The 21,150-nt window shown below is 41.1% G+C and overlaps 1 protein-coding gene across 1 annotated transcript in view; it reads left to right on the forward strand.

Moving 5' to 3' along the window:
* Positions 1-21,150, forward strand: part of C2H10orf90 (chromosome 2 C10orf90 homolog) — a 156,633-nt gene that overhangs the window by 34,034 nt on the left and 101,449 nt on the right. Inside the window, exons 2-4 of the mRNA XM_069755023.1 lie at positions 8,315-8,385; positions 13,750-14,689; positions 19,381-19,584. Of these exons, the coding sequence (XP_069611124.1) occupies positions 8,315-8,385; positions 13,750-14,689; positions 19,381-19,584 (1,215 nt within the window). The remainder of the gene's footprint in view (positions 1-8,314; positions 8,386-13,749; positions 14,690-19,380; positions 19,585-21,150) is intronic.

The following is a 21,150-nucleotide window of genomic DNA, read 5'->3' on the forward strand; positions in this document are numbered from 1 at the left end:
ATATTTGATCATTTAAGGCCCCACTTTAAACTTTTGCCCAGGACCCTACTTGGTCTCAAACCGGCCATGGGTACATCTGGTAGGTTGTCTATTACAACTAAAGTTTCTGGCCACCAATGATCTACTAGATTCTGATTCCCATAGAGCTCTAGTTCCAGATTACTTCTCTATCACCTGGTTGGAGGATGTGTTGCCTGATTCAGCAGTAGTATTGAGTCTTTATTCTCGGCCCCAGTTCACTTTGCAGAAACTTTAGAAAGTCGGTACGTTTCCCTTAGCTTATTGTTCAATTTAGATACCAGGGATTGACCCTTTATTGTTCCACTGGAAATCAAGCTTCTTGGCAAAACATCTGGCAGTTGTAGAGAAACCCATTTGATTGATTTTTTCACACAGTTATACATGCATGTGCAAGCAAACTTAGGTTTTCGCTCCATTACCCTTCCTTTTTGGGGTGCCCGTCATATTCAGGAGGGTCTGATTGAGCCTCTTTGGTTAAGGATCCTTCTCGTGGTGGAATGTTATTGTGAACTCTTGATTATTTTGCACAATTCTCTGATGAGTCGACTTTCAAAAACCCTTTTATCTACTAGACAGGCTTGGACTGGCCAACGGGAGAACAGTAGAATCCTCCGGTGGGCCCCACCCTCTTATATGAGCAGTACTTGGTACAATGTACTTAAATCCCTATGTACACACATAGGCAGCATCTTATTCATTTAAGAATATACCTAGTTCTTTGTTATAGAAATTTGTGGTTGAGGATAATGTCACATTTGTATGTAGCTGAAAAGTGGGGCCCAGGAGTTAGTCCCTGGTGGGACCTTGGCACCCCAGCCTGACATTGCTGCTAGGTACAGATTTCTAAATCAGAAGCTTGTGCAGTCATACAGCTCAGTGTGTGTGATACACAATATGCGATGCGACTCCATATCTGCCCTTATAATAAGCGTCCTGCACAGTCTATCACACCGCTGCCTCTCTCCACAGAACTTTAGGTTTCCTTGATAAAAATGCAATTACTACTTATCATCTGCTGTAGAAGCTGAAGATAAAATCAAAAACCCTCTCATATATTTCTTAGATGATGATAATGTTGACATTTCTTTGATACAAGACATCAAAAAATGATTCACATAATCCTGTAATGTAGGAAAGAAACACAAATCTCTCTCTGACCGGTTGTATTGTCCTGGAACAATTCTTCTAAAGTGCGGGATGGAATTATTACTGTGTATGGATAAATGCTCAGTGGACAGCATCAGTTAAGGGGCTAAAGCACTCGGTGCCATTATGTTTTGCCATTTTAAGGTTCCCATAAAGGTAAACTTGACTCCTGTATACTTCTGATTTCACACTGAGGCATACGGGAGTTACGGTATTTCCTGCATAAGACAGAAAAAAACAAGTGACATGCATTTTCAGGACTTCTAATATTCCCAGATATTCTCCACTGGAAAATGTATTACATTTACTTATAAATATATTATAAATATGTGACTAATCCTGAAAAAAATTCCAGGATTCACACTGGCCACCAGTGTAGACAAAATAGGCACACAGTTTTTCTGTGTAGACTGGAACAGAAGAAGCAAGATGGATTCTTTAAGCCCATGGTCCGGGTGGGCGCACCAGCATGGGTGTTGGAGCAGCAGACAGGTGAGGCACACAGGGCAAGGATAGCAGACAGGAGACTGTTAGCAGAGGTACTGAAGGCTGCAGGCTGAAAGGTAACTGAGGAACTGAAAGCTGCAGGCAGACAGGAGACGTCCTGGATACACCAGGCAGGTAGCAGAGTTATTGGAAGCTGTAGGCAGACACAAGAACCTAGAGAACGCAGACAGGGGACTGTGAGACTGGAAGCTTCAGACAGACAGGAGACATCCTGGTGACTAAAGACGGTTAGCAGTGGTACTGAAAGCTGCAGACAGGTAACTCAGGGACTGGAAACCACAGGCAGTCAGGAGACGTCCTGGAGATTAAAGGCAGGAATAAAAAGACACAGGTGTGTGCCTTGGGAGGCTTTATATAAGCCTAGGAGGATCAGCACGTGGGAGCATGCTGTGCTACTCGCAAAGCCCGACAAGGAGCACAACAAAGTTCAGCAGATCGTGATCTAAGAAGCAGAGCCCAGACCCAGGACATGTGTGTAACAATATTATTTAAAGGCTGCAAATTTATTAGCACATCCAGTAAGGCTGTAGACTTAAAGTAGATCTGTCACCTTGTATCACAAAATAAGCTGCATACATTATTTAATAGACTCATGAACATGGTGTACTAACTTTGAATATCCAGGTCCGAAAGGCTGTGTAACCAGATTTTAAAATGAGCATGTTATGATGAGTACAGCTAGATAGACTTATCAACTTTTAAAGTGGATAATACAGACTTTTAACCCCTTCCCGACCCATGACGCCACGTAGGCGTCATGAAAGTCGGTGCCAATCCGACCCATGACGCCTATGTGGCGTCATGGAAAGATCGCGTCCCTGCAGATCGGGTGAAAGGGTTAACTCCCATTTCACCCGATCTGCAGGGACAGGGGGAGTGGTAGTTTAGCCCAGGGGGGGGTGGCTTCACCCCCTCGTGGCTACGATCGCTCTGATTGGCTGTTGAAAGTGAAACTGCCAATCAGAGCGATTTGTAATATTTCACCTATTATAACGGGTGAAATATTACAATCCAGCCATGGCCGATGCTGAAATATCATCGGCCATGGCTGGAAATACTAATGTGCCCCCACCCCACCGATCGCCCCCCCAGCCCCCCGATCTGGCCGGTACACTGCTCCGGCTCCCCTCCGTCCAGTGCTCCGCTCCCCCCCGTGCTCTTGTCCGCTCCCCCCGTGCTCCAATCACCCCCCCGTGCTCCAATCACCCCCCCCCTGCACTCCGATCCACCCCCCCGGTGCTCCGTTCCACCCCCCCGTGCTCCATTCCAGCTCCCCCGTCCTCTGTTCCACGCCCCCCGTGCTCCGTTCCACCCCTCCCGCGCTCCGATTCCCCCCCCGTGCTCCGATCCCCCCCCCGGGGTCCCCCCCACCCCATCATACTTACCGATCCAGCCGGGGTCCCGTCCGTCTTCTCCCTGGGCGCCGCCATCTTCCAAAATGGCGGGCGCAATTCGTTCTAAAGTGCATTTTGATCACTGAGATAGATTATATCTCAGTGATCAAAATAAAAAAAATAATAAATGACCCCCCCCTTTGTCACCCCCATAGGTAGGGACAATAAAAAAATAAAGAAATTTTTTTTTTCCACTAATGTTAGAATAGGGTTAGGGTTAGGGGTAGGGGTAGGGTTAGGGGTAGGGTTAGGGGTAGGGTTAGGGGTAGGTTTAGGGTTAGGGGTAGGGTTAGGGGTAGGGTTAGGGTTAGGGGTAGGGTTAGGGCTAGGGGTAGGGTTAGGGTTAGGGCTAGGGTTAGGGTTTCGGTATGTGCACACGTATTCTGGTCCTCTGCGGATTTTTCCGCTGCGGATTTGATAAATCCGCAGTGCTAAACCGCTGCGGATTTATGGCGGATTTACCGCGTTTTTTTCTGCGCATTTCACTGCGGTTTTACAACTGCGATTTTCTATTGGAGCAGTTGTAAAACCGCTGCGGAATCCGCACAAAGAATGCGGAATGTAAACCGCTGCGTTTCCGTGCAGTTTTTCCGCAGCATGTGTACAGCGATTTTTGTTTCCCGTAGGTTTACATTGAACTGTAAACTCATGGGAAACTGCTGCGGATCCGCAGCGTTTTCCGCAGCGTGTGCACATACCTTTAGAATTAGGCTATGTGCACACTGTGCGGATTTGGCTGCGGATTGGCCGCTGCGGATTCGCAGCAGTGTTCCATCAGGTTTACAGTACCATGTAAACATATGAAAAACCAAATCCGCTGTGCCCATGGTGCGGAAAATACAGCGCGGAAACGCTGCGTTGTATTTTCCGCAGCATGTCAATTCTTTGTGCGGATTCCGCAGCGTTTTACACCTGTTCCTCAATAGGAATCCGCAGGTGAAATCCGCACAAAAAACACTGGAAATCCGCGGAAAATCCGCAGGTAAAACGCAGTGCCTTTTACCCGCGGATTTTTCAAAAATGGTGCGGAAATATCTCACACGAATCCACAACGTGGGCACATAGCCTTAGGGTTAGGGTTGGAATTAGGGTTGTGGTTAGGGGTGTGATTAGGGTTATGGCTACAGTTGGGATTAGAGTTAGGGGTGTGTTGGGGTTAGTGTTGAAGTTAGAATTGAGGGGTTACCACTGTTTAGGCACATCAGGGGTCTCCAAAAGCAACATGGCGCCACCATTGATTCCAGCCAATCTCGTATTCAAAAAGTCAAATGGTGCTCCCTCACTTCCGAGCCCTGACGTGTGCCCAAACAGTGGTTTACCCCCACATATGGGGTACCAGCATACTCAGGACAAACTGCGCAACAATTACTGGGGTCCAATTTCTCCTGTTACCCTTGTGAATCTAAAAAAATGCTTGCTAAAACATAATTTTTGAGGAAAGAAAAATGATTTTTTATTTTCACGGCTCTGCGTTGTAAACGTCTGTGAAGCACTTGGGGGTTCAAAGTGCTCACCACATATCTAGATAAGTTCCTTGGGGGGTCTAGTTTATAAAATGGGGTCACTTGTGGGGGTTTCTACTGTTTAGGCACACCAGAGGCTCTGCAAACGCAACGTGACACCCGCAGACCATTCCATCAAAGTCTGCATTTCAAAAGTCACTACTTCCCTTCTGAGCCCCGACGTGTGCCCAAACAGTGGTTTACCCCCACTCATGGGGTATCAGCGTACTCAGGAGAAACTGGACAACAACTTTTGGGGTCCAATTTCTCCTGTAACCCTTGGGAAAATTAAAAAATTCTGGGCTAAATAATTATTTTTGAGGAAAGAAAACGTATTTATTATTTTCACAGCTCTGCATTATAAACTTCTATGAAGCGCTTGGGGGTTCAAAGTGCTCACCACACATCTAGATAAGTTCCTTTCAGGGTCTAGTTTCCAAAATGGGGTCACTTGTGGGGGGTTTCTACTGTTAAGCCACATCAGGGGCTCTGCAAACGCAACGTGACGCCCACAGAGCATTCCATCAAAGTCTGCATTTCAAAACGTCACTACTTCCCTTCTGAGCCTCGGCATGTGCCCAAACAGTGGTTTACCCCCACATATGGGGTATCAGCGTACTCAGGAGAAACTGGACAACAACTTTTGGGGTCCAATTTCTTCTGTAACCCTTGGGAAAATAAAAAATTCTGGGCTAAATAATTATTTTTGAGGAAAGAAAACGTATTTATTATTTTCACGGCTCTGCATTATAAACTTCTATGAAGCACTTGGGGGTTCAAAGTGCTCACCACACATCTAGATAAGTTCCTTTGGGGGTCTAGTTTCCAAAATGGGGTCACTTGTGGGGGGTTTCTACTGTTAAGCCACATCAGGGGCTCTGCAAACGCAACGTGACGCCCACAGAGCATTCCATCAAAGTTTGCATTTCAAAACATCACTACTTCACTTTCGAGCCCCAGCATGTGCCCAAACAGTGATTTACCCCCACATATGGGGTATCAGCGTACTCAGGAGAAACTGGACAACAACTTTTGGGGTCAAATTTATCCTGTTACCCTTGGGAAAATAAAAAATTGCAGGCTAAAAGATCATTTTTGAGAAAATAATTTTTTATTTTTATTTTCATGGCTCTGTGTTATAAACTTCTGTGAAGCACTTGGGGGTTCAAAGTCCTCACCACACATCTAGATTAGTTCCTTTGGGGGTCTAGTTTCCAAAATGGTGTCATTTCTGGGGGATCTCCAATGTTTAGGCACACAGGGGGCTCTCCAAACGTGACATGGTGTCCGCTAATGATTGGAGCTAATTTTCCATTTAAAAAGCCAAATGGCGTGCCATCCCTTCCGAGCCCTGCCGTGCGCCCAAACAGTGGTTTACCCCCACATATGGGGTATCAGCGTACTCAGGACAAACTGGACAACAATATTTGGGGTCCAATTTCTCCTATTATCCTTGGCAAAATAGGAAATTCCAGGCTAAAAAATCATTTTTGAGGAAAGAAAAATTATTTTTTATTTTCATGGCTCTGCGTTATAAACTTCTGTGAAGCACCTGGGGGTTCATGGTGTCCGCTAACAATTGGAGCTAATTTTCCATTCAAAAAGTCAAATGGCGCGCCTTCCCTTCCGAGCCCTGCCGAGTGCCCAAACAGTGGTTTACCCCCACATATAAGGTATCGACGTACTCGGGAGAAATTGCCCAACAAATTTTATGATCCATTTTATCCTACTGCCCATGTGAAAATGAAAAAATTGAGGCGAAAAAAATTTTTTTGTGAAAAAAAAGTACTTTTTCATTTTTACAGATCAATTTGTGAAGCACCTGAGGGTTTAAAGTGCTCACTAGGCATCTAAATAAGTTCCTTGGGGGGTCTAGTTTCCAAAATGGGGTCACTTGTGGGGGAGCGCCAATGTTTAGGCACACAGGAGCTATCCAAACGCGACATGGTGTCCGCTAACGATGGAAATAATTTTTCATTCAAAAAGTCAAATGGCGCTCCTTCCCTTCCGAGCCTTACCATGTGCCCAAACAGTGGTTTACCCCCACATGTGAGGTATTGGTGTACTCAGGAGAAATTGCCCAACACATTTTAGGATCCATTTTATCCTGTTGCCCATGTGAAAATGAAAAAATTGAGGCTAAAAGAATTTTTTTGTGAAAAAAAAGTACTTTTTCATTTTTACGGATCAATTTGTGAAGCACCTGGGGGTTCAAAGTGCTCACTATGCATCTAGATAAGTTCCTTGGGGCGTCTAGTTTCCAAAATGGGGTCACTTGTGGGGGAGCTCCAATTTTTAGGCACACGGGGGCTCTCCAAACGTGACATGGTGTCCGCTAAAGAGTGGAGCCAATTTTTGATTCAAAAAGTCAAATGGCGCTCCTTCCCTTCCAAGCCCTGCCGAGCGCCCAAACAGTGGTTTACCCCCACATATGAGGTATCAGCGTACTCAGGACAAATTGGACAACAACTTTCGTTGTTCAGTTTCTCCTTTTACCATTGGGAAAATAAAAAAATTGTTGCTAAAAGATAATTTTTGTGACTAAAAAGTTAAATGTTCATTTTTTCCTTCCATGTTGCTTCTGCTGCTGTGAAGCACCTGAAGGGTTAATAAACTTCTTGAATGTGGTTTTGAGTACCTTGAGGGGTGCATTTTTTAGAATGGTGTCACTTTTGGGTATTTTCAGCCATATAGACCCCTCAAACTGACTTCAAATGTGAGGTGGTCCCTAAAAAAAATGGTTTTGTAAATTTCGTTGTAAAAATGACAAATCGCTGGTCAAATTTTAACCCTTATAACTTCCTAACAAAAAAAAATGTTGTTTCCAAAATTGTGCTGATGTAAAGTAAACATGTGGGAAATGTTATTTATTAACTATTTTGTGTCACATATCTCTCTGGTTTAACAGAATAAAAATTCAAAATGTGAAAATTGCAAAATTTTCAAAATTTTCGCCAAATTTCAGTTTTTATCACAAATAAACGCAGAATTTATTGACCTAAATTTACCACTAACATGAAGCCCAATATGTCACGAAAAAACAATCTCAGAACCGCTAGGATCCGTTGAAGCGTTCCTGAGTTATTACCTCATAAAGGGACACTGGTCAGAATTGCAAAAAACGGCAAGGTCTTTAAGGTCAAAATAGGCTGGGTCATGAAGGGGTTAAAGTAAGTACATACATCAGGTCTAAACTCAGTGACTGGCTGCAGGGATGGAGACACAGTTCTGAGCCTGGGGAGGGTAAGTAAAGCACACTTTGTTTTATTTTACATCACTGAGCCTATGGACTAAAGTTCGTTTCAAGGGGACAACCCATAAAATTAAATACACATAATGATAGTACTACTTTTTTTCGAGATGTCTCTTGACTATATGTAATTGACAAAGTGTAACTTTACTTGGATCTCGAATGACCAAATATTATTTGTTCGGAAACCAGAAAATAATGTTTCGTTTCCCTGCAGCGCCACCACAGGTGAAGTAAAGCATTACACAGTGCAATGGCTTGTCTGTGCACTGCAGGCTAGGACAGGTCCTCCAGATTGAGAGCTGCTCTAGGAATCTGCTCTGGCCTGGAATTATTACTAGAATCCCATAGGTTTGTAATTGAAAGTGGGTTTTCTGAACTTCACACCACTTTTAAGATCATTTCTTCATCAAATCCGCAGCAATATTCTGCTGTATTACAATAAAAGTTCAATCACTAATGATGACAATTCTCTGATTCTTTTATTGAACCAGGACTGCCGGACTGCAAGGAGCGTTCTGCCAACATAGAGAATAAAGATGATCAAAATGAACAAAATCTGAAGGTAAGAGTTACGAAATATGATCCCCACCATCTCGGGAAAAGTTACATGACATTTTTTTTTAGAAAAAACTAGGAGGAAAAAGACGTGGTGCTTTACCGTAAGTTTGGTGCGATGCTAGATAAAGAATTAAACATATTCACGTTCCAAGTTCAAATCCACTAATCCCATATAGATATTCTGTTCAGTAAAATGCATTTTTTCTGTTTTTTTCATTATTTTTTTTTATCTTTTGCTGAAATATGCTTTTCTTGTCCTGATGAAGAAGCCTGTATTAGTTCGAAACGCGTTGATAAAAAAAAAATCTGTCTGGATTTGGATCTATTATATGTGATACCAGCAGCGCAGATTATCCACAAATTCTCCTTATCTACATTAAGTTATTTGTGGCAGCAGCTTTATTAGATTTCTGCATATTTACATATAAGAATGCCATAAATATTAAATGGTGTTGTCCAAGCTAAATACACTCTAGAATTGAAACATGGGTTCTATGAAAAAAACTAAATTCACCACTCATCTGCCTTCACCCCCTCTTCAGTGGTTCAGTGGTTTGCGCTATCATCCAAAGTTTTTACTGTTCCATTGTTACGGGAGGAGCGCTCGGGGCCTGTGATTGGCTGCATCGGTCAGGTGACTAGAATAGCGTAACATCAATAGAGACATCCGGTGGCGCACTGTTGTAGTCACCTGACCAATGCAACCAATCACAGGAAAAAAGGGAGTAGAGGAGAACAGCCTCCAGAAATGACAGTAGACGCTGCATAAACTATTAAATAAGGACAGAGAGGCAAAGGAAGAAGAAAAGAGCAAAAATGTATTTGATGTGGACAACAGAAAATGAGAGTGTTCTGTGAAAAGATGTCTAATATGCTCCGTAGTCTCTCCAGACTCCAAAGTATGAGAAATAGAGAAAAGAGGAAGAGGAGAAAAAAAATATGAGAATACAATATAGTCACCTGACATTGCGCCACCTTTGCTATAACTGCACCTCTCTGCTGCTCCTCGAGGGCAGGTCTTCAGCTCCTCTACCCCGGAGGCTTGTGATTGGCCACACAGTCACATGGTGGGCGGGTCAAGGCATATCACTGAAGTCAATGGTGTGCATCACCCCTTATGTGACTGCTTGAGGAAAATCATTGGCCTCAGTGGCGGAAGAACTGAAGACCTGCGCAAAGACCGGAAAGCCGTGACAGCAGAGGAAGGAGTCAGGTGACGGCCAGGGACAAGTGAATATAATTTTTTTTTTAATTTTAGCCTCTTCTCAACCTTCGAATTAATAGCCATTGTATGATGCTGCAGTTTGTAAAAACTAGGGGAGATAATACAAGACCAGTTGGTCATGCGTGTATGATTAAGATAAAACTTCCCTACCAATTTTAAAGTGGCTCTGACAGTAGATTTCACAATACAAACTATATACATCTTCTACACCTGATGAGGCTGGTGTACTTACTAAGATAATCCATGTCAGAATGTCTGTATAATCCCTTCCTAATAATAAAAATGAATCCAACTAGATGTCAAGTCAGAAAAGCTTCAAGAATGGTCACACAGCCATTCTTAAGTTGATTTTCAAAGTAAGCACACCAGCCTCTTCAGGTCTAACATCAATTTAATAATATCTGCAGTTTGTATTGTGAAATCTGGTGACAGAGACACTGTAAGAAACAGGTCAGGAACCTCTCCCTCTATCCCTGTTGTCGGCCATTGTTTTAATTGAATGATATTATCCCATGGGGCTTAGCTGGGAGCCCGGCATCAATAATCTTATATACAATGTGCAGAATACTTTACAAAGCTTTTAAAGTCTCATCAATGTGAGCAGCGTCAGTGTCTAGATATTAAGTGTAATTGAATTTCCATGAATGTAAATCTTATTATCAGTTTGCATCACATGTAGAATATGGATGATGCAAGCATTAATCACATCGGGGGCCAGAATATTTACCTAAACATATTGACAGGAGATAATCATCAGTTTATGTTTTATTAATTAAAGCTATAAAGCAGACATTATCTTGCGCCCTCGAGTCATTTAAAACAGAATGGATAATGAAACTACCAGAAAATTAACACGCAGAATTAATTTTCTGAGTGCAATTTCCCAGAATTTCCCAGGCACTAAACTTATCCCTAAATTCTTTTAACATCTCCATAGAAGCCCCAAAAATAAGATCTGTCTGGGATCCCTGCTGGGCCTTGTAACCCTGACCTACTTTATGTAAGTTATATATAAAGGGGCCTGCATCCCTTAAAAGAATTGTGTATTCCATTTAATAGTGATTGTAACTGATTTTTAACTTAAATGTTTAACTCCATCGCCAGTAGAGTACTATGGGAAATGAAATAAGTGGACAAAAGTACTGGGGCACCTACACCTAAAATTGAGTTGGTCTCTCCTTTGCAGCTATATCAGCTTCCACTTTTCTGGTGCTTGACGCTTGTAATTGCGCTTGGTGATGTAAGACTTAGCATTGTGCTTGGTGATGTAAGGCTCAATGCAACTGCTCCAGAGGACGTCTGGACTCTGCAGTTATGGAGTCAGCAGAGTCTTGATGACTTTTCTGCCCTTTGCCCGTTTCGCAATGAAATGCTTCGTTTCACCCCTGGACGAAGCATTTCATTGCGAAACGCGCGTCGGGTGTGGTGGACGCCTCATTTGAACCGGTAATGAATGTTTAAAATTTGTTTATCTTTCACATGCATTCTTTATGGATTTGACTGATCCTGCAGGACCCCTGTTGGCCTCTATATGTATTTATATGCTTATATTGTTTTTGCACATATAGGCTTACTGGATCAGTGTGCTCCTGCCGTACCAAATTTATTTTTCTGTTTTATATACAGCATCATGCTGATTTATACTATGTCCATATGTGAATAGTCAACATAAAATCATTATCTGGTATGGTCCACTTCATGTTTGATTGTCAATATATTATTGTTTCCAGGTGTATCTACCTTCCGTTTCCTGTTCACTTTGTCCTCACCTGTAATCTTTATTGTTGCTTTATTACCAATTTTATGGTTCTGGTTTTACTTGTTTTTTGTTGTAAATTATTGGTTTTAATATGGTTATTCTTGCGTGTAGCCTTTTTCTGTAGGTGTTTATATTGATTTAATGGCTCTTATTTAGGATACATACATAGGTGTTTTGTTTTTTTCAAATTTTAGATTAATAAAAGCTACGGATTTCGGTGTAGAAATTAGAGCCTAAAATTCTCATCTGATCCATCATCTGCAATTTCATCATGTGGCATCTGCTGACAATTTTTGCACCAAATTCTTCAAAATATCATACGTGGTTCATCAATTTGGTGCAGAAAAAAAAACATGTTCTTTTTTTCAAACTTTTTAGCACCAAAAGATGTAAATACTTTTAAAAATGTACCAAATTGAAACTTTTGGTGCTGAGTCTGCATCTTTCCTCGCACATGACAGCTGATTTAATCAGTCTTCAACTGCCTTTAACAGCTGTGAGTGGATCAGAGTTCCACCCGCGGCTGTTAATCAGTTTGAATCCCGCTGTCAATCTCTGACAACGGGATTTAACACATGCCAGCCGAAAGCGCGTTACAAGTTTTGTTCAACGGTACACCTGTCACGTGATCATGGGGCGCCGGTGGGTTATCAGGATTCCAAGAGAAGAAGTGAAGGAGTGGCACTCTGATTTCTGCTTATTCAATACATCAAGATTAAAATTGTGGAGGCGCGGGAGTCCGTTCTGTGGTGGATGACGGCCATTTTGCATGCTTCTTATGCTTCAACGGGTCCAGGTCAATGGGTTAGCATGACAGCCAGGGATCTGCAGAGGACCCCTGTGCCTGTCATTGGGAATCTACTGTGAATGCCGGCTAGTGGCCGGCGTTCGTATGAGATCGTGATTTCTTCTATACGTAGCAGTGATGATGATTTTCCTATGCATAGCACAGGCGATCAGGCTATCAAAGCGCCAAGTCTCCTAATAAAGTATATAGTAAAAAGGTAGGAAAAAAAGGGGTTTTTAAAACATGAAAAAGAATAAAAAAACACAGAAGTTCAACTCACCCCTCTTTTACTCCATGAAAAATAAACCAAACAAAAAATAAACATATTTGGAATCGCTGTGTTCAGAAATGTCCGATCTATCAAAATATTAAATAAATTAATGTGATCAATAAACTGTAACGAGAATAAAAATTGACATGCCAGAATTACATTAGTTGGCCGCCCCAACATTGAAAAAAAATGCAATAAGAGGCAACCTAAACATTGTATCTATTAAAAAATGGTATCAATAAAAACGCCAGCTCAATGTGAAAAAAATAAGCCCTCACACACACCCATATACCGAAAAATAAAAAAGCTTAGAATCTTGAAAAATGGAGACAAATGCAAAAACTTTTTTTCATACAAATTTTGGAATATTTTTTCACCACTTAAATATGATATAAACTATGCATGTTTGGTATCTGCATACAAGGACAGACATGGGAATCATATTGTCAGGTCAGTTTTACCATATTGTGAACATTGTAAATAAAACAAGAAAAAATTTAAAAAATTGTGGAATTGCACTTTTTTGCAATTTCACGACACATTTTTCCCCCCCATTTTCCAGTACACCATGTGCAAAAAATTAATGATGCCATTTAAAACTGCAAGCCCTCATATGGCTATATTATCAGAAATAGAAAGAAGTTATGCTCTTGAAAGAAGGGGAAGAAAAAATGAAAACGAAAAAAAACCCCTGAAAAATGACCATGGCGTTAAGGGATTAATCCATTTCAGCCTTTTTTGTTTTCCACAGAATTGACAAATTCCAGATGTTTTTGCTTGATTCATCAATTGCAAAAAAAATTTGTAAAAAGTTAAAAATTTTAAAAAGTTGTAAAATTTGACACAACTTCACCCCAGTCCCTCTCTGGTGTACTCTGAGTGTGCCAAAAGTTGCGAAAACAGTTCAATCCAGTAGGAGTCCATCTTGCGCCAAATTCATGAACTGCATGTGCCATTTTGACTAATTTGGCTCTAGGAACGGCAACTAATATCACAAGACAAAAAAAAGAAAGTGTCTTAAAAATAATGAGTCTGGACCATGGAAAATTTGGAAAGTCATTAGAAAAGGAGCAAATTTCTCAAGAAAAGTGGAGAAACAACAATGATGAATCGGGGCCACAATGTCTTATTCTTCGTACCAATAGACCGTTCTGCATCTTTTTTAGTTTTGGAATTATTTAGCATTGGACCGGGCACATTTATTTCACTTTCATAAGCCCATATGTAAAGCTCTTTGATAGTTTTTGTGAACTTGTTTTTTTTTCCTACAGAAACTTTTTGAATTGTATAAATTTAAACTTGATTTTATCCCTCCTTGTTTTGCAGATGATTGATGAGACTGAAGCTACAGACGATAGGAAGCTCCATCCTTCACAATCCTTGATCACCGAGCCTATTACGACCCGTATGAGGCCGACTATGGTTAATCAGAATTCCATCAGCATTAAAAGAACATTGTCATCACTTCCCGGCAAATTAGAGATTGTAACATCCTCCGACAGAACAGTGTGTAGAACAAACCTCCATCCTGCCAAGGAAAAACACAGCCTGGATAGGAAGAAAGGATTTTCGTCTATTACAATTACAGCCAGAAGATACATTACATCTTCATACCATGCTCCCAAGGAAATTACCAGTGACCCAGCTTCTTCTCCGGGCAGAAGTAATGACTTATTAATGAAGGCTCCAGTTTCGGCAGTTGAACACAATCAGCAATGTGGATTCTTAGATAATAGAGCTGATTGTAGCCAGAATTCTAAGCCCTTTGGATTCCCACATTCTCAGGAACTTCCATGTCGACCCTCTCGGGTTTTGAACATGGAGGATGATCATCAATATTTAAAGGACAGTTCTACGAAAAGCAACCATACGACATATATTTCAGGAATTCATGTTAAAAGGGATGAGACATTTCCAGAAACTATTTATTACAGAAACAAACTATTTTCTTTGTCACTTGGTCAATGTCATATAGCCAACCAAAGGACTTACAAGTCAGAAATATCAGTCAGGATAAAACGTCCCCTAAAAAGTAGACTTGACCTAACTTTTGATAAGAACTCCTTGGAAGCCCCAAGTGACTTTTTCATAAATATGGATGCAGGGGAATGTCAAAAGAGTAGCCCAGTTGACTGTGAAGGACCAAATCCATTTTGCGAAAGTCAACATGCACCATTGAAAGACCATCAAAGAAATCAAGGACATCAAATCAATGTATACCACCATGACCCTTGCCAGGAAATCTCGGGTTATCTTAATACAGATGGTGAGCTAAGAAACAGGGTGCCATTATTTATCATGAAAGTATTTTGCATAATTAAAGGAAATATATCAGCAGGTGTTTGAAATGTAATCTGAGAGCAGCACGATGTAGGGACAGAGAGACTGATTCCAGGGATGTGTCACTTGCTCAGATGCTACCTGTAATTTCAATACAATCAGTGTTTCATCAGCTGGAGATTATCACTGCAGGACTTGGCTTTCAGGGGCATGGAAATCCCGCTAATCTGTGTAACCCTGCCCCCAACACTGATTGGAAACTTGCTTGCAATGTACAGTGTACACAGAAAGATAACAATCAGGGTTTTGGGTGGGGTTATACACAGCTCAGTATTCATAGCACTGCTATATCTACAGCAGAGAAAACAGGGTGTCTCTGCGATAGAGAGCGGCCAGAAGACCGTAGCGTCTGACTCTCCTACTCCTGCACTGATTAGAAGCACTTCACCTTCTTATTAAATGGTGTAAGTTTCTTTTAGCAGTGCAGAGGTTAATCTGCTCAGTTGAGAGCTCCTGGAGCTAAGGCTCTCAGCTGTGCATTGTTGGCCACTCCCATCTCCTATATAATCTTGGTCCTGGCTAGCACTCATTGTCAGAGATAGCTTATACTGCATGGCTGGAGGTTGTTGTTGGTTATCATTGAAGACATTTGGTGGATTTATCAGTGACTGTTGCCAGGTTTTGAGTGTGTGATAAATCCCTTTCTTCTATTACTTTGGTTTTACCCCATCCTCCACTCCCCGGTGCATTCCTCTGTTATATGTGTGAGAATATTTTATATGATTGGCATTTTTCGTTACCCTTGTTTGTATTACCTTGTTAGTCTCGTTGGTGTATTCCAGTACACTACTACTCCCCACTTCCTTGGGTGGGAGAAGGGTACAGATTGAGGGCGGATTCAGGAGCTAAGGCAAGGTATGTGGCCCCGGCGTCTTCACCATCAGAGGTAATCGGGAGAGCAGGGTGAGCTAGAATGCTCCTAGTGTTAGGGACAGGGAAGGAGCCCCTAATCCCAGGACACTCGTCAGCAGAGTCGTGACACAGGTATTTTATAAAAACCACACCAAGAAACCCCATAAGTGAAACAAGGCCAGGAATTAGGTCTCTGACACTACTTCATGCTACTCTTGGATTATATTGCAAAAAAGCCTGTAATTAAAAATGATCATAGCAGCAGAACAGGAATCTACTGATTTTGTTGGAGGCAGTGACCAATCTATTTATGTCATGTTAATAAGGACAGATATAAACGAGACAAAATTAATGTTAGTTTCTCAGTCTAAACATAATATGTTGCTGCAAAAAAGTTCAAGAGAATTCTCACAAAAAAAGGGAAGGAGTTTGCTGATTTTTTTGGCAGGTGGTGACCTGCCTACCCATGTTGCTTTAGTTGCAGTACAGGGATGCATGTGACATGAAACATGTCAAAAGTGAACCATAGGAATAGTTACATCAGCAAAAGAGGAGTGTGTTGATCTTGTTGGAGACAGCGACCTCTCGACTCATGTATTTACTGTAAGTTAACGAGGACAGATCTGTCACCTAGTAGTTCAAAGTAGAACACTTAGTAGCCAAAAGATCCTGCCACTTCTCACAAAACCAAAAAATTAAGCCAAGGCATATGTTGATATAAGTGCAACGCATAGGCGCACGTTCACACAGTGGTCATTTATCAGACAGAACCTAAGATAACGACAAAATGAGCAAATACCCTGTACCAAGTAAATAAATAGTAATAGTACATGTAAACAACATAGGGTACTGAGTTAACCCCGTTTGATCAAACAAGCATACAAGCCATCCCACCGCGACAAGGTGAACCCAATCGGGACGGTACCTAACTCTTGTAGATCACTTCACTATGTGTCAGCAGAAGTTAAAATACATAAGGACCGAGCAAGACCTGGGTACCGACTGTTCAGACACCTGCATGTGGAACGCTATGTAAACAAAGTGAACTGCGCAAAAAGGCGGATCCACGCAGATCTCGTGGGTGGCAGTGACCTATGTTCTTATCAATATGTTAATGAGGACAGATACATACGGTACATGTGACATAAATAGTGTCAGTTAATAGTTAAGAATAAAAAATTCTGTTAGCCAAAACTATAATGAAAATTTTCAAGCAGCAGGAGAAAAGTATGCTGAGTTTGAAGGAGGCAGTGACCGATCTACCGATCAGCTAGTAGATTGGAATAGAACACTCTGTAGCCAGTAAGATCATGTAGGGTTTCACAGCAGCAGGGAAGGAGTATGGCTACGTTCACATTTGTGTTCTGCCGGGCTGCGTCGGGCGCAGCCGCGGCGACGCATGCATCATGCGCCCCTATATTTAACATGGGGGCGCATGGACATGCGTTGCATTGCATTTTGTGACGCATGCATCTTTTTTGGCGCACGCGTCAGAGCGCAGAGGACGCAGCAAGTTGCATTTTTTTTGCGTCACAAAACAATGCGTTTTGCATGCGTTTTGGTTTGCGTTGTGCGTTGCGTCGCCGACGTAGCACTCACAACTCAAATGTGAACGTAGCCTAAGATGATCTTGCAGGAGGCAGTGACTTGTCGAATTAATCACAGGACGTACAGTGGCTTGCAAAAGTATTCACCCCCTTAGTTTTTTACCTATTTTATTACAATACAATATGTGCTTAAATATTTTTGTAATAATTTTTGTGTGATACATCAGCACTAAATAGTCTAAGTTGGTGAAGTGAAGTAAGAAAATCTAGGCACAAATTAAATTTATTGGATCAAATGACTAAAAATTAGCATGTGCACATGTATTCACCCCTTTTTCAATGACGCCTCTAAAAATTTCTGGTGCAAGCAAATACCTTCATAAGTCACATGCTTAGTGAAAGGAAGTCCCCTTGTGTGCAATCTAAGTGTCAGATGTCTGTCAGTATACCATCATTTCAGTTAGCCATTAAAAGGTATCAACCACTTAGGATTCTCAAATCTTAATATATTTTTTCTGTCAGTATATAGACTTTACCTTTTCTGAAAGGCCACAGAGGCTCCAACACCATTAACAAGAGGCACCACTAACAAAACACCATGGAGACCAAGGAGATCTCCAAACAAGTCAGGGACAAAGTTGTTGGGAAGTATAAGTCAGGGTTGGGTTATAAAAAAAATCCCAATCTCTGATGATCCCCGGAGCATCATCAAATCCCTTAACATCAGATGCAAAGGACATTGCACCACAACAAGCCTGCCAAGAGAGGGTTGCCCCCCAAAACTTTCAGCCTGGGCAGGGAGGACATTAATCAGAGAAGTGGCACAGAGACCAATGGTAACCCTGAAGGAGCTGCAGAGTTCGCAAGCAGAGACTGGCGCATCTGTCCATACGATCACAATAAGCCATACACTCCACAGTGGAGGCCTTTATGGAAGAGTGGGCCTTTACTTACACACAAAAATTGTAAGACTTGTTTTGAGTTTTCCAAACATGTGGGAGACTCCTCAAATAGATGGAGGAAGGTACTCTGGTCAGATGAAACCAAAATTAAACTTTTTGGCCACCACTGTAAATGCTAAGTCTGGCGCCAAACCAATGTAGTGCTTCTCCCCAAGAACACCGTCCCCATAGTGAAACATGGTGGAGGCAACATCATGCTGTGAGGATGTTTTTCTGTGGCAGGGACAGGAAAATGGTCCTAGTCAAAGGAAAGATGGATATTCTTGAGCAAAACCTGTTTCAGTCTGTCAGTGATTTGAGACTGGGACGGAGGTTCACTTTCCAACAAGACAATGACCTGAAATATACTGCTAAAGCAACAACGAGTGGTTTACAGGGAAACCTGTAAATGTTTTGGAGTTGCCTGGTAAAAAGCACAGACCTTAATCCACTAGGTAAAAATCCCAGTGGCAAGATGTAGAAAGCTCATAGAGACTTATCCACAGCAACTTGCAGCTGTAATTGCCACAAAAGGAGGCTCTACAAAGTACTGACTTTAGGGGAGGTGATTTGAATAATTAAGAAAACGGAAGTTTTCAGTAATTTTGTTCTATTTGTTGTTTGATTCGCAATAAAAAGAAAAACAAATGTTCACAATTGTAGGCATGTACTTTGCATGAACTGATGCAAACCCTCAAAAAAAGAAAATAAATAAAATTCTGGGTTGTGAAGTAACAAAACATGAAAAATGCCAAGGAGGGTGAATATTTTCACAACCACTGTATGAAATAATGAATGTCATTTAATGGGCGAAAATAGGACACTCCTGTAACCAGATTGTGAAAGGTTACAGCAGCGGGAGAGGAGTGTGTTGATCTTGAGGGAAAGCAATGACCTATCCACACAACATGATGGAATTTAAGATAAGTTTTACCATTTTATGAAAACATTTTTTCAATCTTCAGTGCAGATGTAGAAACTTATTTACGAAGTTTTTGTAGCAACAGAAGATGCAGTTATACAAAACAAGGATGAATTACGAATGCAGATAACGAATAATTCCCTGTTTTATATCATTGTTGCCTGTGGCTTAAACATTTGCTGCATTTATCCAACATCATCTGATTTCGTAAAAAAAATTACTTTAGCCAACATATCAGGGGAAATTACTAGACTCAGTTTTCCTCCCGTGTACGGTCTCAGATGCCTCACTTTTTTTAAACACTATTCTCTTTTATAGCCTCGCTAAGATTAACTATAAACTTTTATATCCGCAGCCTTCGATTACCCGCAAACACTGGAGAAGGATCCTCCGCCTATTACAGAGATTTATGTAGGGACAGGTTCTCCTCTCCGGAGCTTTGGTCATCTTGGTGCGGAAAGGTCAAACGTAACAACCTTCAACTTCATATTTGGAAAACAGATTTCCGACCAGGGAAAGAATAAGCTGAATTTGCAGAAGGAAAACGTTCCTCTGAAAGGTAAGATGACTTTCTACTATTAGCGTATAGTTATTGTTTGCGAAGCTCTGTGTATATTGTCTTACCACCAAAGGGACCATTTGGACCATACACAGGACACTAAATAAAAAAAACTTACCTAATATATAAAATTACTCTTGATACAATTCATAAAATGAAATAAAAACTTTCAAGAAACTATCGAGACAGAACAGATAGATTTCAGCACCCAGAGGACGTCTAAAGTTTGGTTCACCTTGATGGTGAGTCCTGTTTTATCGCACTCTTAGTAGGCGACTGTATATTTTTGCTCTTTCATTTTCTCCTACTCTTCTTCCAAGAATCAAAACTTTTTCATTTTCATTTGATGGCTTTTGTTTTTTTTTTTGCAAGACAATTTTTAGTGCTGTCAAAAGTTTAAGAAAAAGCAAACGTTATTCCAGTCCATTGCTTTTTTGTGTTTTGTCTTTATGCCGATCGTTGCGCAATAAAAAAAATGATTGTGCAACATAATTCTCTAGGTCAGTACGATTATGGAGATGCCAATTGTAAAGGTTTTTCTTCTATTTCAGTGGTTAAAAAAAAATTCCAAACTATGTAAATTTCTGAGACCCATAACTTTTTTCCATTTTTCAATTGATGAAGTTGTGTTTGTTTTTTTGTTGAGCTGACATCTTTATTGGTAACATTTTAGGGTGCTTACCAGACTTCAATGGCTTTATGTTGTACTTTTTGGGGGTAAATGCAGCAACTGAAAATGGCAAGTCCGATATTTCAATTTTTTTTCCACTTTGACGTCCATCTTTTTGGATAAATATTTTTACATTTTGTGCATGTGGTAATACCAAAAAACTATTTAGTCAGCCACCAATTGTGCAAGTTCTCCCACTTAAAAAAATGAGAGGCCTGTAATTCACATCATAGGTAGACCACGAGTCAAAATGAGATAACAAATCCAGAAAATCACCTTGTCTGCTTTGGCAAGATCTATTTTGCAAATTATGGTGGAAAATAAGTATTTGATCATTAACAAAAGTTCATCTCAGTGTTTTGTTATATATCCTTTGTTGTAAGTCTTCACAAGGTTGGCACACACTGTTGTTGGTATGTTGGACCATTCCTCCATGCAGATCTCCTCTAGAGCAGTGATGTTTTGGGCCTGTCGCTGGGCAACACGGACTTTCAACTCTCTCCAAAGTGGTTTTCTGATTTTTACCACAATTGTGGATCTTCCAGATATTTTGAGAGATTCATGAAATGCGACTTAGTTTTTAAAAAAAGTTGCAAACTTTGACGCAACTTTACTCTAATACTCCCCCAACCCTCCTCCGAGTGACTTTGTGTTGGTCAGCCATTTAAAGGCATTCTTGTGACATTTTGTACAATGTACAAATTTTCCCTCTAAAAAAACTCAAAACTAGCTAAAGACAGAAAAAAAGACAATTTGGGGCTTTGAGCTAAATTCTTGAATTGGTGCGCTCCATTGAGGAATTTGGCTCAAAACCCGTCAGCGAATACAATGCAAGTCAAAGATGAAAAGTGACTAAAAAAACAAAACAAAATGATGAATCGGGTCATAGAGTGTGT

Source organism: Ranitomeya imitator, chromosome 2 (genome assembly GCF_032444005.1).
Source record: "Ranitomeya imitator isolate aRanImi1 chromosome 2, aRanImi1.pri, whole genome shotgun sequence".
NCBI classification, from domain to species: domain Eukaryota; kingdom Metazoa; phylum Chordata; class Amphibia; order Anura; family Dendrobatidae; genus Ranitomeya; species Ranitomeya imitator.